The sequence below is a fragment of the Pithys albifrons genome, chromosome 28 (assembly GCF_047495875.1).
Source record: "Pithys albifrons albifrons isolate INPA30051 chromosome 28, PitAlb_v1, whole genome shotgun sequence".
Taxonomy (NCBI): domain Eukaryota; kingdom Metazoa; phylum Chordata; class Aves; order Passeriformes; family Thamnophilidae; genus Pithys; species Pithys albifrons.
Genome location: NC_092485.1, coordinates 4,175,846 through 4,194,914, shown reverse-complemented (window position 1 = coordinate 4,194,914; position 19,069 = coordinate 4,175,846). Strand labels below are relative to the sequence as shown.

Below are 19,069 nucleotides of genomic sequence, written 5' to 3'. Positions count from 1 at the left end.
TTCCTGCATCTGTTCCCCTTGCAGCCAGACTGCCAGAGGTCAAATTGCCCCAAACTAAACAAAACAGGTGGAGGTGATGTTTTCTGGCTGTATTTAGTGTCCCCAAAGGAGGTCCTGGTGTGCCTCTGCCAGGGAATAAGCACTAGGAAGGGTCAAGCAGTGCAGAGAGGAGGCAGGTCAGTAAATACACCCAGCCCAAACCCTTCTGCCTGCAGTGACTGAGCTTGAGCATCTCCACAAGAGAAGGCACTTCAGGACTGCCACACATCTCCCTGCAAATTCTTTGATGCAGGAACTACTGCTGGTTATTGCAGAGTGCCCAGAGTGAGGGAACCTTCACAGGATCACAAAATCATTTAGGTTGGAAAATCCCTCCAGGATCAAGTGCAACTTCTGCCCGATGCCCACCTTGTTCCCCAGCCCAGAGCACTGAGTGCCACATTCCTTGGACACCTCCAGAGGTGGGGACTCCAAAGCCCCTGGGCAGCCCCTTCTAATGCCTGACCACCCTTTCCATGGAGAAAATCCTCCTGATGTCCAATGTCCTTCCAGAACTGAGGAGCCCAGAACTGGACACAGCACTTGAGATCCCTCACCAATACCCAGCACGGGGTGACAATCATTGCCCTGATCCTGCTGGCCACACTATTCCTGATAGAATCCAGGTGCCACTGACCATCTTGGCCACCTGGGCACACCAGGACTCCCGTCAATGAGCCCCCCTTGGTCCTTGTGCACTGGACAATTTTCCAGCCACACTTCTGCCACTGCAGGGGGTTGTTGTGGACAACAACCATCTTCATGCACAAACATACCCCCCTCTCCTGTCAGGTCAGACCCAAGCCCTGCACATCACTCTGGAACCTCAGTTATTTTTCCAGGCATTAACTGGATGCCTTAAACATTCCAAACCAAACAAGCGAGGTGTAACAGTTCACTGTACGTCACTTGTCCTGCAAACGTGTTTGTTGAAAGAGAGAAAATGTGCTCAGAACAAGCCCCAGCCTTTAGTCATGGGATTTCTGCTGGGAAACATCCTCTCCGTGAGGCGTTGTCCTCTCCTCCTGCTGGCACGGGGCACAGCCAGAGCCGCGCATCCTCCCGGTGGGATAAACACGCTGCAGCTCCAAGGACACAACCGAGAAGCTGATTTTTAGTACTTAATTGCTTTGGTTGTTTTTTTTTTTTTTTCAACTGGAACTATATACAAGGAGATTTAGGAGAAGCAATTCACACCAAAACAAACACCTTGAAGTGTTTTAATTGTGTTTAAATGACACTTGCACACATAGAAACAGCCCCAGGTGATGATGGACGCTTCTGTCATTGCTCTAAGCATTGTACCAAGAAAAAAACCTTTCCCTCAGGTGTTCAGCACTGGGGAAAGGTTGAGATGAATTCACTAGTGGGAGGGTAGATCATCTTCAAGGGCTGCTTTTGTCCTTATTTCGGATGTGGAGGTTGCTGCTGGTGCCAGCAGAGATTGTGGGCTGAGCAACATCTGCTGAACCACCTCCTCTTGTGTTCTTGCACCAGCAGCACCAGCCTGGCACATCCAGGGCTTTGGCTTCCTAAAAATGAGCTGCACATGCTTGGGATGGGGCACAAACCTGCCCTTGGTCCTTGGCTCCCACTGAGCTGCTGGGAGCTCGGCCTCAGCAATGTGGCTCACAGCACCTCTTGCCTCGGGAGCAGGATCAGTGCAGAGCCTGGTCCTGCTGCTGGGATTTGGGTACTTACCAAAGTGAAAATACTGCTCTTTGTTCATGTACCTTCTGCCCGTGCAGAGGGAGAAACACCCATCACAGAGCCAGGTTTCTGCCTCACACTCATCCCACTGGAAGCCCTTTGGCATCTCTTATTCCCAAATTCCTACACTGGGCACTAATTCCACATGTCAGCAGGGAGAGTGGTGGGACTCCCAGCCCCGCCCAGAACCCTCCAGCCCTATCCAGTGTTCTCCATCTCACTCAAGGGATAAATTGCTGGCTCTGCCTCGTCACAACATCCCCAGCCCCCGGCACAAAGAGACTGGGAAAGATTTTTACTCTAAACCAACTACCTGCAAACTGGTAGGAGTCAAAAAGAAACAAATTTGAGGTCTATTGACACTTCAACCTTCAATTCCACATGGAAAGTTTTACACAGAGCTCCAGCAAACTCTGCCGGAGTAGGAACTACTAGAGGAGACCTAGAGCACAAGAAGGGGATTAAATGCCTGATGGTCTTAAAAGAGGAAGAAATCCCACACTTAAACATAAAGATGAGATTATAAACAACTCTGTTAACCAAAACTATCTGAAACCTGAGAGGTTTTTGTCACTGAAGTCCCAATTTAACTATTTTAATCAGCCTAACACATGGCTACCAGACATTTGGGCTGTTTGGACACAGCCTGCCTCTGCTTCAAAGCAGTGGAGGGCTAAGGGCACTTGTATTCCTCATGATGTTCTCCTGACAACAAAAGCAGAGAACACCTGCAGAAAAGTCTCTTGTGTGGTCAGTGGGAGGAGGAGGAGGAGGCAGAAGAGCAGGTCTTTGGCAGCTCTGGCTCTCAATGTGCTTTAGGCTGATTTTTGAAGTTCTTCACAATAACAACAATACAAAAGGTCTGCAATTCCCTAACTGTCCACGGGAAACTCCTGCCCTGCCTTGCCCGGGTCACATCTCGGTGTCGGCGGGGCTGTGCTGCCGGGCGGAGTGCCCGTTCTTGGAGGACGCCTGGCCAGTCCCGTTCTCCTGAGTCCCACCGTTGAGGTTTGGCTTCTCCTGCAGCTCCGCTGGCTCCTGGGAGGGCGCCATCAGCATCGTGTTTCCCTGGCTACCGTGCTCCGTGTAATACGGGTCTTCAGCCTGAGCAGGTACACAAAGAACAGAGGCAGAGTTAGGGAAGGGGAAGGGCTGACACAGCCGGCTGGGATCGCAGGCAAGGGCTTGGCTGGCTGCCGGTGCTCCTTGGGCAGGAGGAACAAAGAGCTGCAGGCAAGGACACTTCTCTTGCTGACAAGAAGAGGGACAGAGGGCCTGAGCCATGCCATGGCAAGATGAAGCAAGAAAACCACCCAGGAACTGCCTTTTTTCCTCCTGCACCTGGAAAGAGAAGCCGTCAGGTTTTGTTGTTTTCTCATAACAGGTTTGGAAGCTGCCACTGCCTTGGTTTGCAAAGCCACCCCATGATAGAACCCCTCTGGCCAAGAAAGAAGCACCATGGAATGAAAACAATGGAAATTTTCCCATTTTCCTCCCCCATCCTTCCTTTCAGCCTGTAAATAGGTGCACAACTTGCAGCAAGTGCCAGCAGAGGTGCAGGGCTACACTTTGCAGCTGCAGGGCTGGTCACCACTATTGCTGTGAGGAGGATCCAGAGTTATCCAGAGGTGCCTCTATCCCCCCACAATAACTCCCCATGTGCCAGACTGTGACATTTCTGGCAGCCATGGAATGGGCACTGGTGATCCCGAGTGACAATTCCCATCTGGGAGCCACTCTTTGTTTTCTCAGCAGCATCCAATGCATGGATGGCCACCAGGCTTCCCACCCATCCTGACATTTCTCTTGTCCCCTTTTCCATGTCAGTGGGTGGGATGGACACATCTCACCAAGAATCTGGACTGATACTGCCATGGGCAGCTCCCAGCCACACATTCCCAGCATCCAGAGACCTGGAGACAGCGGGCTGGAGAGCCCAAGCTGAGATGTCCCTGCCTTTGACACATGCACTTGAGTTCCCATGTGTGTTTTGGGACATCCTTTCTGGTAAGGAAATAACCTCGTGGCTTCCCAGGACACAACTGCTCGTGTTGTTCAGGGCTGGGGAAAGGCATGGCCAGGCCTCACTTTACAGAGGGTCAGAAGCCCAAAACTCACTGGTAGGGAAGAGTCCTCAGTGATCAGCCTGCCTGGAAAGGGGCAAATGGAAATAGGAGATTTCTATCTCTTTCTTTCTTGATATGTTTTATTACCATTGCTTGTTAAGTGAGGGGAGAAAGAGCCTTTATTACAGCAGGGGTACAGGACAGACACGTAACTCAAACACAGTGAGTGGAAATTAAAGTGTGTCACTTTTAATGACAAATTCATAAGCTTTCAGTGTCTCTGGAGGGGTCTTGCTGGATGAGTTCTTACTGCTGAGCAAAAATAAGTGTTAGACCTGGAAGCATGTGCAAGAAAGGGGCGGTTCTCCCACCGGAGCAATCAGCTATGAGTTAATTTTAGAAGGCAACAGAGGTTTCCTTTCACCCTGTACAGTGTGGCCTCCCTGCTCCTGCCCTTCGCCTTGCCCAGGCTGTCCCAGACTCAGCCACAATGCAGGGCTGAGCCATCCCATCACCTGGGGACACACATGGGTGGAGAGTCCTGAGCCACAGGGTGATGGGCATCCCCCTTTTCTCCCCTGCAGGTGCCCCCCTGGCTGCCAGGCTCCTCTCTACCTGCGGCTCTGCCACCGGTAAGCACTAACCAGCCTCTGTCCCGCGGGGCTCCAGCTGCGCCGCCTCATCAGGAAATACCCAGCCAAGCCCAGGAATGCCAGCAGGAGGCCGGATGTGACCAGGGCGATCAGGGTCTTCTGAGAAAAGTCCTGGTGGTTCCTCACACTGTCTTGTTTCAGGGAGTTGATTCCCAACTGGAAAAAACACCAAAGAGAGCTGGGAATGGGACAAACAGGAAACATGTGCATCTGCTGAACAGGCACCGACTTCAAACAATGCTGCTCTTCACCTCCTTGTGCAACTGCACATAAACAGAGCTGGGCTTTGCTGCCCCAGCCCCTGAGCTCTGCCCTTGCCCTTGGAGCTCTCACGTCCTCATGGTCTCATCTCCAACCTGGAGTCTCCCGTGGCAGAGGGAATGTTTCTGCCTTGGACCCGAGGTCTAGAGCACACATCTGCACAGCTGAGATCTCCCTGTGTGCTGATCCTGCAGCTCTGCCTTGATATATCTACAGACACCTGGAGCTCAGCTCCACGAGCCAATGGCAGCTCCCAGGAGTGCTGAGAGGAGGAATTAATTCATGTCAGAGCTGGACTTTGAAGAAGCTGAGTGCCAATTGCATCCTAAGAGTTACTATTGGGATTGAAATATTTTCTTTTAAGAAAACACTACAGAATTTTACAGAACCATTTCAAGCATTTCTGCCTCCATGGATTGTATTAATTCTCTTATGGTGCATCACTGCCTTGCTGTTTGTCTGGTGGTTTGTCTGGTTTGGGTTGGAATGGACCCTCAAACACCATCTAATTCCAACTCCCTGCCATGGACAGAGACACTTTCCCCTAGACCAGGTTGCTCCAAGCCCCATCCAACCTGGCCTTAGACACCTCCAGGGATCTTCTGGGCAAGCTTTCATCAGGCACCACCAAACTGGAGGCAGGTTCAAGTCTCAGCATCTCCCCCAGCCTCAAATGACCACCTAAAAATCTCATCTCTCCAGCCACTCAGACCACCCATTTTTTTCCCAGCTGAATTTGCTGAAGGGATTTACCTTTTCCCAGTGAGACTCCTTGAGCATTTCTGGAGTAGGATCTGCAAGGTTGAAAAGAGGAGAGGCACATTACACAGAGGGCTGTGCTGCAGGTGCTGTCAGCTGAGCACAGAGGGCCTGTGAGCCCCTTTGCTGCCCCAGAGCCAATGCCATGGCTCCAGGGAAGTACAAGACCCCAGAAGAAAGAGCAGAAGTTGCAGATCCTTCCAGGCTCTGTGTCCCCCAGCCCCTCCCCACACTCAGTCCCTCTCCCACTGCCCACATCAAGGTCATTATCCAGCAGTATTGATGACATCATAAGGTGTTGGAACTACATCATCTTTAAGGTCCCTTCCAACCCAAGGCATTCTGTGATTCTTTGGTCATCTCCACTGACCTCTCTCTCCACTGAGGATGAGGAGCAAACAGTGCTGGTCCACCTCGGATTTAGCGAGCTTGATCTGGCAGGGGGTGGGAACAGGGCGGGCGTTCTCTTGACACACTGCTCTCCACAGATCAGATCCCTTCCTCTCTAAAAAGTGTTTCTGCAAAATTTTCAAAAAGAACAGCCATTAAACCAACCAAATGGGCTAATTCTCTGCCTCAGCCATGCTGCTGGTGATGTTGTGCATTCACATCTGGCTTTTGGTGGCTTATCTGTGCCCTGCAATGCTGATTCGGGTGTCAGACCTTCATCTCCTGCTTCATCACTGCCCAGAGCCCCAACAGCAACACCTTGGAAATGGAGATGCTTATTTACTGTTTCTTAACCTAATGAGAATTAATTAAATGAAGATATTATTAGCAATTCTTGAAAATGGCATTTAAACAAAGCTAAATTTAGGATCTGAGTTCCATGGCAAGTCTCTCCAGTTTTTGGACTGGAGCAGCTGCCTAAAGAGCCCTATTGTTTCAGAGTCCCAGGCAGGGGCTGGGAAAGGAGGGAAATAACAAAGAAGCATTGAGCCTTCCTGTTTAGGAAATGTCTTCAATGTTTTTGCTAGGTTGCTGATCAAAGGCTAGGTAAAAAAATACAAATTTCTCACATTTTAGAGCCGAACTGACTGTTGGGTGGAAGAGGAAGAGGAGTGAGGAACTGCAGCCTTTCCCTTCTGTGGGCCAATTTCTGTATCAGACAGGATAGCCTTTCTCCTTGGGGCTATTTTCAGCCACAGCCAGGCTTGGAGACAGAGCCCATAGTTGCTAAAAGACCTTATCAGCTCCCCTAACATCCTCCTCCCAGCTGGGGACATCCTCCAAGCTGTGCCTGTGCCCACCCCCTTGAGACAGAGACCGGCTCCGGCTGAACCCCCATCCTGCCCTGCCCTCCACTCAGTCCCTGGGGGGACCCACCAGCGTGGGGCTGTGGAAGAGGAGAGAACCCTCCTGTCCTGCAGAGCTGTGCAGAGCCAGGAGGCTCAGGGCCTTCCTCTCTCTGCCTCAGAGTTACCTCAGGATTGTGCTGGGATCGCTTCATCCTCTTAGCATACAAAAATCCAGAAACTTATTCATGGGAGAATAACAAACAAATCATTTTCAGCTGTTTCTATAGAGCTTGGCTTGGGGTGAGAAAGGCCAAGATGGAACAAGAGCCCCAAGTGTGTATTTTCCTTTCTCTGCTGTGGAAAGAACTCATCGGAGTGTCAGAATTTCCCTTTGCAATTAGCAGTGCCGGGTGCCAGCTGATTGCTCATTTGCTTTGGGAAAGGCCAGCAGGAAAGTGAGACACAAGGTCTCTCCTATCTGCTCCCCTCACAAACTCTCTTATCTGGTTCCCAGGTTCAGCCTGTTCCCATTCCAGGATTGCTTTGCTGTGGGGAGGGACCTCCCAAAAAACCACGGTGGGAAGTGGCGCTGCTTGACTCGTGTCACATGGAGGGAGGGCTAAGAGAATGTGAGATGTGACTCTGTGGGATATTCTGTATGTTCTATACACATCCATTTATCCATGTGATGCATAAATCCTGTGCCCAGGAGGGATCAGAGCCCACTAGGTGGCATCTGTGATCGGAATCACTCACTCCCGGAGGAGTTTCCCTGTAGGTTCTTGCTGAAGATCAGCCCCTGTAAACAGGAGCAAGTCTAAATGCCATTTAATCACTAATTTGCAGAGAAAAGCCAAGTAAGAATTCACTCTTCCTAACTGGCAGCAGTATGGCCAAATGACAGAAATAAATTTATGTATTTTATAACTATTTTACACCCAGGGCATTGCCCAGTCTGCTGTCCCACAAGACCCAGCACCACCCACCCCCTGTGGCAGGTTGTACCTCCAGTGTGAAAGGTTTCTTCCTCCCACCCAAATTAGACCCTTGTCTGCTTTTAAAAATGCTTCATTTTTGGTGCACAAGGCCAAGGGCAGCTGCAGAGAGCCTGGAATTCCCTTAGGGGTCCATGGAGACACTGATCAGCTCCTTCCAATGCCTTGTTTTCTTTCCTAGGGCCGTTGGCAAGACAAAAAAAAGGCACTTTTGTTCCCAGCAGGGAAGAGGAAGAAGAAGAACAAAGGCAACTTCCTGCTCAACATGGTGGGAGATACTTTAGAAGCTGAACTGACCTCAGAGCTTAATCATGAAAGAAAGAGGTTCTACGTAGCCAGGAGGCTGCATTTCCCCATGGCTGGTCATCCCTTTGGGATCCTCCTGGAACTGCTGTGACCATCTCCACCTCCATCACTCTGGCACATCTCAGATGGTCTGGCCATGAGCTGCCCACCTCAAACTGGCCCCCCTAGGTATGGTGGGTGACCCCATTGCTGCAAGACTCGCAGCAGGAACCTGCCCTGAGCTGTTTCCTTGCAGCCCTCCCTTCTCCTGCATGTTCCCCCCACCTCTGAGCTGAGCAACTCACACAAGTGGTGGACTCGTTGAGCTTCAGGCAGATGGCTCCAGTGTCACTCACTTCCTTGACATTGTGGCATGTGATGGGAAGTGGGGAGGGCTGGAAGGGAAAACACACAGGAGTGGTATCAGTGACCTGTTGGGGGGTTGTGAGACAAGTCCAGCCTGCTCATGGTCCCACAGCCCACGATGCCCCATCCTCACCTTCAGGCTGTCCCCAGCTGTGTGAGGTGGCAACGTGGCAGCTGAGACAGGAGGATGCCCCGTGGTGGCAGGAGAGCTCTTCATAGCCACAGTGGACCCTGAGGCTTCTGCTGTCTCACTGGGCTGTGTCACTGGGCTCTTGGCTGTGGGGATCCCTTGGCTCATGGTCTGTGTGTCCAAGAGGATGTCCAGAGGCTCTGTGGGGGCTTGGCTGGTCTGGGAGCTTGTCAGCTCTCCTCTGAGCCCTGGGGAGCTGGGACTGGCTGGCAGGGCCTCTGCTGCAGCTTCAGCTTGGAAGAAATGCAATGAAAAGGAGACATGAGAAAGCTTAAGTCCTCCAAACTCGATGCGTGGCATTGTGGTGACTGAAGCAGGATATTGATTTGTCATAGCCAGCAGCACCAGAACGAGGTAGTGGCTCTCTAAGAAACGTGCATTAGCCTCGGTTCAGCTGCCTAATTGGTACAAGTGCTTCATAATGTGTTTACAAAGGGCTCATCCCCTGGGCACACATTGCACAATGGCAAGGAAGCCAACACCTGACCTCTCCAGCATCACCCTCAACTCCTCCTTGGCCCAGAGTCTTCAAAAAGATGCCCTGATCCCAAGCAGCACGAGACAAAGGCACCCACAGCTGAGCAAGGCTCCCTGAGAGCCTGACCTTGGCCTGTTTTCATGGAATCATGGAATGATTTGGGATGGAAGAGACCTTAAAGCTCATCCAGTTCCACCCCCTGCCATGGGCAGGGACACCTCCCACCAGCCCAGGTTGCTCCAAGCCCTGCCCAACCTGGCCTTGGACACTCCCAGGGATGGGGCAGCCACAGCTTCTCTGGGCACCTGTGCCAGGGCCTGCCCACCCTCCCAGGGAAAAATTTTTGCCCCATATCTAATCTAAATCTACCCCAAAGCCATTTCCCCTTGTCTCCTTCTTGGAAAAGGCTGCCAGGCCTCTTACAGGTGCCATTTCTAACACTTAGGTTGAGATAAACATTCATGAGCTTTTTGTCCCACCATCCCCTGGCTGTTTTGAACAGGATGGGTCTAAGCCACCCATCCTCAAGACAGCAGGGTTGGGTTGCCCCAGGTGGGATTTTTTGGAGACAATTAAAACTTTTGACCATACTCTCAACTTCTTTTCTTTGAGACCATAAATCATACCTCAATGGTGCAAGTCTGTGCACTTAATAAATCTAATTATTGATACAAATGCTACCAGGACTCACAGGGGGAACAAGGGGAGCAATTACCAGATGTGTGTGGTGTAGGGTTGGCACTGCTGGGGGCTCCGGTGGCTCCGGTGGCTTCAATGGTTCTGGTGGTTGCCCCACTGCTGTTGCCTGTGTCTTCCATGTCCGTGGTTGCCACTGTGGGGGTGTCTGTGGGGCTCCCAGAGGTGTTGCCTGGGGGCAGAGGAAGGTGTTAGGGGCTGCTGAACCCCCAGCCCAGCCCTGAGCCCCTGCACAGGATGGTGCTCTCACAAACTCACTTCTCAATGCCCCAAAATGGCAGAGTGCCTTGGAGCACATGTGGGAGAAGCTCAGAGATGAAAAGTTTCAGCTGGGTAAGCACTAGACTTTGGTGCAGCCCTTGCAGGGACTCTGGGGCTCTCAGGAGGAGGAGGACAGGCTTGTTCCTACACTCATCCCACCCCATCCTCAGCTCACTGATGGATGTACAAAGCCCTGCACAAAGCTGGTTTTCATAGTAGTTTGGGTTTCTAATCCTTGGAGGAAGGACTCAAGCCTTGGAAAAGATCACTTGTGTGCCTCAGGATAGATAAGTTGGATTTACAGTTGCAGGCACAATCTCAAAGTAAATAGAAACATTCCCACTGGCTTGGGATCAGCCCTGACTCATGAGTGAAAACATCTTTGGAGGTAAAGCAGAATGTTTGGAGAATGGTTTGCTGTTCTAACTTAAAGTTTATGTATTGCTTCCTGCTGTGTTACAGAGATGACACTTCCAGCTTTTCCTTCTGAAATGAACTATATGAGTCAGTAAAAATGCATTTCTCTCCATTCCTTAACCTTCTCTATTCCTAAGATCTATTCCCACTTTTAACAAACAGCTTCAGTCTCTACCCGAGGGCTCTTGGTGTTTAAGATTCTTATCCAGGCACTAAAAAGAAAATCATACAAAATGTGTTATTTCATTTGTATTTCTGCCCAGGGGATCCCAAGCTCCAAGAAAAGTTACTTCATCCTCCCAAACCACCCTGTGAGATGGAGCAGCCCTGGCAGGTCCTGGTCAGCTGCCAGTGCCGGTATCGAGGCAGCTCCCGGTGCCAGGTAAACAGCCCTGATGTTTGTGTGCTGCAGAATCCTGCACTGAGCCTTGTCCTGGCAGGAATTCTCCTGTCAGGATGTCAAGGCTTTGCTGGATCAGGCCCAGAGAGCCTGGATGGTTTGTGAAAAGGAAAGACTGAGCTCACCAAGGTTCATTTTGGCAGCAGGTGGCAGTGGGCAGGTTGTACTGGAAGGTGCTGAGGGGGAAATGTGTGTCTGTGGGGCTGCCTGCACTGGTGCATCCCATCCCATCCCATCCCATCCCATCCCATCCCATCCCATCCCATCCCATCCCATCCCATCCCATCCCATCCCATGTATCCTATCCCACCCCATCCAATGTATCCCATGTAGCCCATCCCATCTCATCTCATCCCATCCCATCTCATCCCATCCCATCCCATCCCATCCCATCCCATCCCATCCCATCCCATCCCATCCCATCCCATCCCATCCCATCCCATCCCATCCCATGTATCCTATCCCACCCCATCCAATGTATCCCATGTAGCCCATCCCATCTCATCCCATCCCATCCCATCCCATCCCATCCCATCCCATCCCATCCCATCCCATCCCATCCCATCCCATCCCATCCCATCCCATCCCATCCCATCCCATGTATCCTATCCCACCCCATCCAATGTATCCCATGTAGCCCATCCCATCTCATCCCATCCCATCCCATCCCATCCCATCCCATCCCATCCCATCCCATCCCATCCCATCCCATCCCATGTATCCTATCCCACCCCATCCAATGTATCCCATGTATCCCATGTATCCCATCCCATCCCATCCCATCCCATCCCATCCCATCCCATCCCATCCCATGTATCCCATGTATCCCATGTATCCCATGTATCCCATGTATCCCATGTATCCCATCCCATCCCATCCCATCCCATCCCATCCCATCCCATCCCATCCTGGGCTGCAGCTGCTCTGGGGGAGGCAGGGGCCCTGTTGAGGGCTCGGCACAGGTGTCTGGAGCTGGAATTTTGGTTCTGGCAAAGCTTTTATTTCAGGGAGAAGTCTCTTCCCTCCAAGATAATTCAGTTCCAAGTGGTTAAGTCACCAAGTTTTCCTGATGACTTTTAACAAATCAAAAGCAGGAGGCAGGACTGCGTGCCCAGAATAATGAGTAGCACGAAGTGAAGTCCAGGCTTTACGCACAACTTTGTGTTTTCATGGACATGAGCAGGAAACTTTACATCACCACAACAATGTAGCGCCTGGACTTGACCTCCCCAAGTGCCACAGCCACCCAAGCACCTTTGAACTATTCCAGATGTTTGTAAAGCACCAGAGGTATTTGTAATCAAAGTCTTTTCACCGCTGCATATTGGAATTGGAGCCTGGATATGCTCAGTGTAATGTGGGAGTGGAGTTGTCACACAGTATTTCTTTTTCTTGCCTTTATTGTAGCATGTGCAGGTTCTTTTACAGAAAACATAGCTGAGGTTTTTTGAACTCTGAGGACTCAGGAGATAAATAATGATCCAGATGTGGGCTGGATAATCCACAGGGTGCTCAGTTGAAGTGGGTCATTTATTGCACCATATGTTTTTAAAGGTTTTACTAAACTTTATCAATTTGTTAGTATTTAGGGTTTGAGAGTTTAAGCCAAGTTATTTATTAACATGGGAGAAATCTTCAGCTGGCAGTGCAAGTGCAGCAGCAGAAACATGCAGGTATGGGAAAGAAAATTGCTCTTCACAGCACCTGTTGTATTTACCCACCTCAATTTAAATGGTAAATACCTCAGATTTTTAAAGATATTTTAATAATGGGGATGACAAAGGAACACAGCTCAAATTTAATTAACAAAAAGCAACAAAATAAATGTTAAAGTAGTTGACTTGGTCCAACATTCATCCCTAAGCAGTAAACCAGGGCCACAAAAAGGCTCTGCAGTGGCAAAGACTCTGGAAACAGAAGTTTCCATCATTTGAGCCCAGCAAACCAAACCCAGGGATCCCCAGGCAGAACCTGCACCTCCTGTGCTGACACTGCTGATATCTCTTGGCAAACCTTTTCGTAACTGGGCACCTCCTCCAGTGCTCTCACACACAAACCCTGGACCAGCAGAGTTTCTCCAGCCCTGAGTTTACTTTTTTGGAGTTCCAGGAGCTCCAGGGGCAAAGGGATGCCCCTGACATGGCACTATGGAACTGCCAGTCCCAGTGGCTGCAGAGGAGGGTAAGGAACCATGGGATGCAGAACAGGAGTGCATGGAGCCTTGGGATGGAGAACAGGAGTGGATGGAGCCATGGGATGGAGAACAGGAGTGCATGGAGCCTTGGGATGCAGAACAGGAGTGCATGGAGCCATGGGATGGAGAACAGGAGTGCATGGAGCCTTGGGATGCAGAACAGGAGTGCATGGAGCCTTGGGATGGAGAACAGGAGTGGATGGAGCCATGGGATGGAGAACAGGAGTGCATGGAGCCTTGGGATGCAGAACAGGAGTGCATGGAGCCTTGGGATGGAGAGGAAGAGGGTATGGAATTGTGGGATGTAGAAGAGGAGGGTGTGGGACAGTGGGTATGGAAAAGGAGGGTATGAAACCCTGGGATTTATAAGGGGAGGGTGTGGGATAGTGGGATATAGAAGAGAAGGGTATGGAACCCTGGGATGTAGAAGAGGGTATAAAACTGTGGGATATAGAAGAGGAGGGTGTGGGACAGTGGGGTGTGGAAGAGGAGGGTATGGAACCGTGGGATGTAGAAGAGGAGGGTGTGGGACAGTGGGGTGTGGAAGAGGAGAATGTGGAACCCTGGGATGTAGAAGAGGAGGGTGTGGGACAGTGGGGTGTGGAAGAGGAGGGTATGGAACCGTGGGATGTAGAAGAGGAGGGTGTGGGACAGTGGGGTGTGGAAGAGGAGGGTATGGAACCGTGGGACTCGGAGCTCTGGAGCTGGAGCCAGCCCAGGCTTCCCGCAGCAGCTCCTCCAAGGACTCCAGCCGGCATTACTCATGCCTTTCCAGATTTGCAGCTCTCAGCCATGTGGCAGGAATTCAAGCGGGTGGAGCCCTCTTCCCTCTGGAAATATCTGATAAAAATCCCTTCCCTCCCCCTTTTCCTTCTCCCAGACAGGATATGGGTGTGGGGCCGCCGTGGCGTGGGGGGCTGGGGGAGCCCCCCGAGCTGCCCCACCAAATCCCAGCTGCTGCACCAAGGGTTTCCTTGGGCTTGGGGCCTCTCCAGCGCCTTCCCAGGGGCTGAGACTCCTCCTGGCTTGAGCAGTTACAATATGCAGCCACTAAAGGATGTTAAACTCAAGCAGCTGGAAGTTTTAAGGCTTCTTTTTGCTTTCCTGATGTTTAGAACTTCATTGCAAAGGGACTGAAGAAAAGAAAGAATGCTTGAAAATGACAGGAAGAGGTTTTTCTAAAAATCGAGTTTGACAGACAAGAATAAAAAAAAAGATGTAAAATAGAAAGGTAGAAGGTTTACTAAAGCAATGAAGTGTTCCCATTAGGTAAAAATATAATCTATACTCTCCTTCCCAAATTCATTCTGGACATGCACAGGACAGCTCTCCATGTGGTTTTTCAGTACCCACTTTTCCAACACAAACTGCTCACACCATCCTACCAGGAGCTCTGGAGGTTTCTCAAGCAGGCCTGGAGCAACAGCCCACTCTGTCGCCCAGGGATGGGTGTAAACCTCTCCCACACTCCCTGAAACTCAGTGGATCCCCAAGGAATGAGGCAGAGGCCAGAACTGAGATTTCACGTGGGGTTTGCTCCCTGTGGGCTGGACTCACAATGCTCTGAGGTGCTGATACCAAACTCCATCCTCCCACACTGCATCCACACTTGGCATTTGTAGGATTCCTGCACCCAGCCCAGTGTGGCAAAAGGGCTTTTTCCCTGTAAAACACATGGCTTGAGTTGGAGGTGACCTGGGAGCAGGAGGAGGTCGATTGTCCCACCCTTGGCAGCGCTGCTGGAGCATCTCGAGCCCAAACACCCAGAACTGGGATTTCCATTGGGAGTTGCACAACTGGAACCTTTGATGGATTTTCTCAGACTCCCCACAGAGATCAGGAGCATCCAGTGCCCCAAGGGTGAGCTCCTTAATTTTTCTCAGCACCTACACTGAGCAGAAATAAACCTCCTCCACTTCCCAGCAAGAGCATGGGCTGTGCAATGACATTTTGCAGCACTAAAGACCCTGTCACCCTTTGTACTTCCCAAATCAGACCCTGTCACCCTTTGTATTTCCCAAATCCCACCTTTTTATCACTCCTATATCACTTTTTCTTTGCGCTACAAGGAACTTGGGGTTTGCATTTCAGGTAAACCTTCTTGTCCCACACTTGCTCACTGCTCATTTCAGCCCAACCAAACAGTCCTGAATGTAATTTCTCCTAAATAAAATTGTTTTTTTTTTCCTTCCTGTAAAATCAGCACAGGCTGGAGGGTCAGACACAGCAGCTCAGGTGAGCAGTGCACCTGGGCAGCAAGGGGAACATGAAAGGAGCACTGGGAAAAACAGAAGAACAAAATACAACAAATTCTTACAGTACATCTCGTCACTCACATTGCTGTGAGTAAGGAAAAATTACATTTGAGGAGACACCCACAGGCTCCTGGCTCCTGTCCCAGCACAGCAGGCAGCACACAGTGTGTTGCCTCACTTTTTTAGTCCTTTTTTATTACTTTGTGGCTGTTGGGTTTGGGACAAAAATGATAATATTTCCCTAAAATACAACCCTTTGAAAAGTAGTACCTAGAGAAAGCCTCTGTACTGTTACTCACTGCTTCATATGATGAATATTTGAAGAGCTGGAATAGGAGATTTTAATATTTATGGAGATTCATTTGATTTTCAGCAAATGTTTAGTTCCAACCACAAAACAAAAGTGAGGCTCATTTACACCCAGGCAGGCAGAGGGATGACTGGCTGTGCCTGCTGCCTTCCCATCCCCTGGAGTTATCCATGACATTGGAGGGAGTTTAGATCCTGATTCCCCTCCTTTGCAAAGCAGCAGCACTTTGGTGCAGCACATGGCTGTGAGTGTTGGCTGGGCTGCCTCATGCTCTGCAAACCATCACTGCAGTTTGAGGTGAAATTACGATTCCAGACTCATTAAAATCCATTATCCCCCCGAGCTGCTGCCCCTGAGCTCCCCCCGAGCTGCCCCACACTCTGGGCTCTTGTGCAACCCTGGCATTTTCTGCATTTCAATACTCACCAGCCACCTCCACCACGCAGAGGGCGATCCAGAGGAGCTGCCTCCACTTCATTGCTGTGAAACTTCCCAAGAACAGCATTCCTGCTCCAGCTCCCACTCCACCCGTGACAGCTCTGGGGTTCTCAGCCCTGCAGCAGCTCTGAGCTCATGCAGCTTGGTTGGAGTTCAAGCCTTTGAGATCACTCACTCAGTTGTGGGGTGGGTTTCTCTTCAGGGGTTGTGCTTGTGGTTCAGGACTGTGAGGTGGAGTTTCTCCGCTTTGATTTCCCAGTTTTATATAGTTCATGGCAACCTCACTATCACTTAGGTAATTCTCTCCTCCCCACTTTCCTGCCAGCACTTCAAAACAAACAAAAGATCAGCCCTCTCCCCAGCAAAGGATCCCAAAGCCTCGCTGGGATTAACTCTTTCCTGAGAGCTGCTGCTTTCCCGTTACAGCCCAGGCAGGGACTCAGCCCGGCTGGAGGGATCACAGCAGAGCCTGCAGCTGAACTGCCCTCAGATCAGAGAAAACACAGCCTGGTGAGAGCAGAGACGGGCAGAAGCCTCAGGTCCAACCCAGAGAGCCCCGTGCATGGTCCCAGAGCTGTGAAAAAGGAGGGAAATGCTGAAAATGGACTTCAGAATTGGAAAATTTCTCAGCAAATTAAGCGAGGAACTCAAGGATGTGAAATCATCACTGACCTGAAGAGAAGCAACTCCATTTGTTTCACTAAATTGACTTCAGTCAAACAGGGAACACGAGTGAGATGGGTTAGAGAAAGTCTGGGGGAAGATTAAAACCCACAGGCAAAAACTTTGGCATTAAACCTGAAACAGAAGAGGGACGTGAGACTAATAACTTCCTGGAGCTCATTTCCATTCCAATGCATTATAGAAACACTAAAACCAGTTCAGTTTTATTACCAGGCTGAGCTTTACCAAGTGGAAAACTTGGCTGAGAGTCTCTGGTTCTCCACTGGCTGCACTGCAGACACATGTGGGACCAGCTCTGGATGTGGTGGGATGAAGGATGTTCTGCAGCAACTCAGTCAAGGCGTCCTAAAATGGGGATTGTTTAAATTGGAAGTGTTTAAAGACAGGTTGGATGGAGCTCTGAGCAACCTGGTCAAGGGGAAGGTGTCTCTGCACGTGGCAGGGGGTGGAATGAGATGAACTTTAAGTCATTCCAAATCCAACCATTCTGTGATTCTAATTTTGGCCTTTGGATATATAAAAAAAGAAAAAAAAAAGAAAAAAGAAAAGATATGAGCACTTGGGAAGCTAAACTCTGGTTAAGTCTTAATTTTTCCTTTTCTTTTACACTTGGATGATGCAGTCACTCAATGTGTCACTGCAAACAGGAAATCAAGAATGAGGTGGCCAGGAAAAGAGTTATGGGAGGAAGGACAAGGAAGCACTTAATGTGTTATCTTTTTATGGATGCCCCCGGAACTCTTCTACAGTCATGAAATCAGAATCACAGAATGGTGTGAGTTGGGAGAGACCTTAAAGATCATCTTGTTCCAGCCCCCTGCCATGGGACATCGCTTGGCTACAGTCAGAAAAGGATTAAAAGACAGGAAAAAAAAGGATAGGATAGTATAAGGTACAAAGAGATCCCTGATAGCATTTCAGGTACAGATATTTATTGGTAGGACAGAATTCCAGTAGTTTTAGCATAGGACAGGGGTTGGAGAAGATGATGTTTAAAGGTCCCTTCCAACTCCAACCATTCTGTGACTCTGTGGCAGGAAAATGTCTCTGGGGAGGAAACATCTGCAGCCAAGAAAAGTGCTCCAAGATCTATATAAAGACTCCTATTATGTTCAGTAATCTATTACTGAATGACAGAGCGACCCAGCTCTATTAAAGACCAAAATATCCCAGGAAAATATGGTCTAAAACCCGAGTGTGGGCACAGCCTGGCTGACTCCAACAGCTCCCACCCAAAATCTTCCCTTTTTTCCTCTCCCAAACACACACACACACTGGGAAGTGCATGACTCAGTGTGTTACCAAGTTTTACATTGCATATCAGCTCAGAAAATAAATCCAGAGATGAAATGTGAAAGGTAGGGTGAGACAAAAGTCTTATTTGAATAACAGATATGGGTTTTGTCTTTAAAGTGGGAATTTAGGATGAATAACACAACTAGAAATCATAATGACAGAATCATAGAAAGGTTTGGGTTGGAAGGCACCTTAAAGATCACCTGGTTCCAAACCCCCTGCCATGGGCAGGGACACCTCCCACCAGCCCAGGTTGCTCCAAGCCCTGTCCAGCCTGGCCTTGGACACTCCCAGGGATGGGGCAGCCACAGCTTCTCTGAAACAAAAGGTTGAAATTTCAAAGTATCAGTCACTGGGAAGACATAAGACCATGTGGTGAGAACCAACATCCCATGACACTGAAAAGCATCAAGAAAAGCTGTTGAGGTCCCTCTGGCAGGACAGAGATTGGGACAATCCCATGCAGTGAAGGCAAAAATTTAAGAAATGCTTAGAAATTGGATTTTGGTACTACAAATAAGTGAACTGTATAGAATATAAAAGAGAATGAAATAGAATTTAGAGCATGAAAGTCAATAAAACAAACCAGGTCATGCCAAGCCCCATGGGAGCTGCAGAGTTCTGGCCCTTGAGCTGGTGCAGCCCATGGTGGGCCGGTGCCCCCCAGCCCCCTGCCCATGCCAAGGGCTCTCCCTCTGCCCTGCCAGCCTTCCTGCCATTCTCCTCCCAGTGCTGCTCCTGGTTCCTGAATGAGAGAAACCAACAGGAACATCCTGGTTTGGCTGCTGAGTTTATCTCACCTTTCAAAAACAGACTGAAAATAGAGAGCTGGACTAAAAATAGGCAACGGCGGGGTCTGCCAGACACTGTGCACGGGAAGCTCGTGGGCTTGGCTTCCAGTGGGAGTTGGGCTGGGTTTAAATGACACTCCCTTGTCAAAGACACAGGATTTCATTGCTACTTATGCCCACTGTGTGCACTGCCCATGTCAGACCGTGCCTCAGGACTCAGTTAAGGAACAGTGCCTCAGCTCAGCCCAGCACCACAGGCCATGGAACACATTCTCACAGGAAGCACC

The 19,069-nt window shown here is 50.0% G+C and overlaps 1 protein-coding gene across 3 annotated transcripts; it reads right to left on the bottom strand.

The window, feature by feature from the left end:
* Nucleotides 1-1,245: 1,245 nt before the first annotated feature.
* On the bottom strand, nt 1,246-16,445 carry CD34 (CD34 molecule). 3 transcript variants are annotated; one of them, XM_071578853.1, is made up of 8 exons: nt 16,000-16,445; nt 9,756-9,908; nt 8,506-8,795; nt 8,312-8,401; nt 5,859-6,006; nt 5,483-5,523; nt 4,460-4,624; nt 1,246-2,853 (listed from the first exon to the last, which is right to left on the bottom strand). In XM_071578853.1, the coding sequence occupies exons 1-8, from the start codon at nt 16,076-16,078 to the stop codon at nt 2,662-2,664; spliced, it is 1,158 nt and encodes a 385-aa protein (XP_071434954.1). In that variant the 5' UTR covers nt 16,079-16,445; the 3' UTR covers nt 1,246-2,661. The 3 variants fall into 3 exon arrangements, with proteins under 3 accessions (XP_071434954.1, XP_071434955.1, XP_071434956.1); XM_071578854.1 differs by lacking the exon at nt 1,246-2,853 and adding an exon at nt 2,873-4,127; XM_071578855.1 differs by lacking the exon at nt 1,246-2,853 and adding an exon at nt 2,873-4,124.
* Between the last annotated feature and the right edge of the window lie 2,624 nt (nt 16,446-19,069).

What these genes read in the sequence shown, in the direction of transcription:
- CD34 (XM_071578853.1), bottom strand. Translation starts at nt 16,078, where the DNA reads ATGCTGTTCTTGGGAAGTTTCACAGCAATGAAGTGGAGGCAGCTCCTC. An exon ending in CCCTACACCACACACATCTG is followed by an intron (nt 8,796 to 9,755) that starts GTAATTGCTCCC and finishes ATTTCTTCCAAG; the next exon opens with CTGAAGCTGCAGCAGAGGCC. An exon ending in AGGAGTCTCACTGGGAAAAG is followed by an intron (nt 4,625 to 5,482) that starts GTAAATCCCTTC and finishes TGTTTTTTCCAG; the next exon opens with TTGGGAATCAACTCCCTGAA.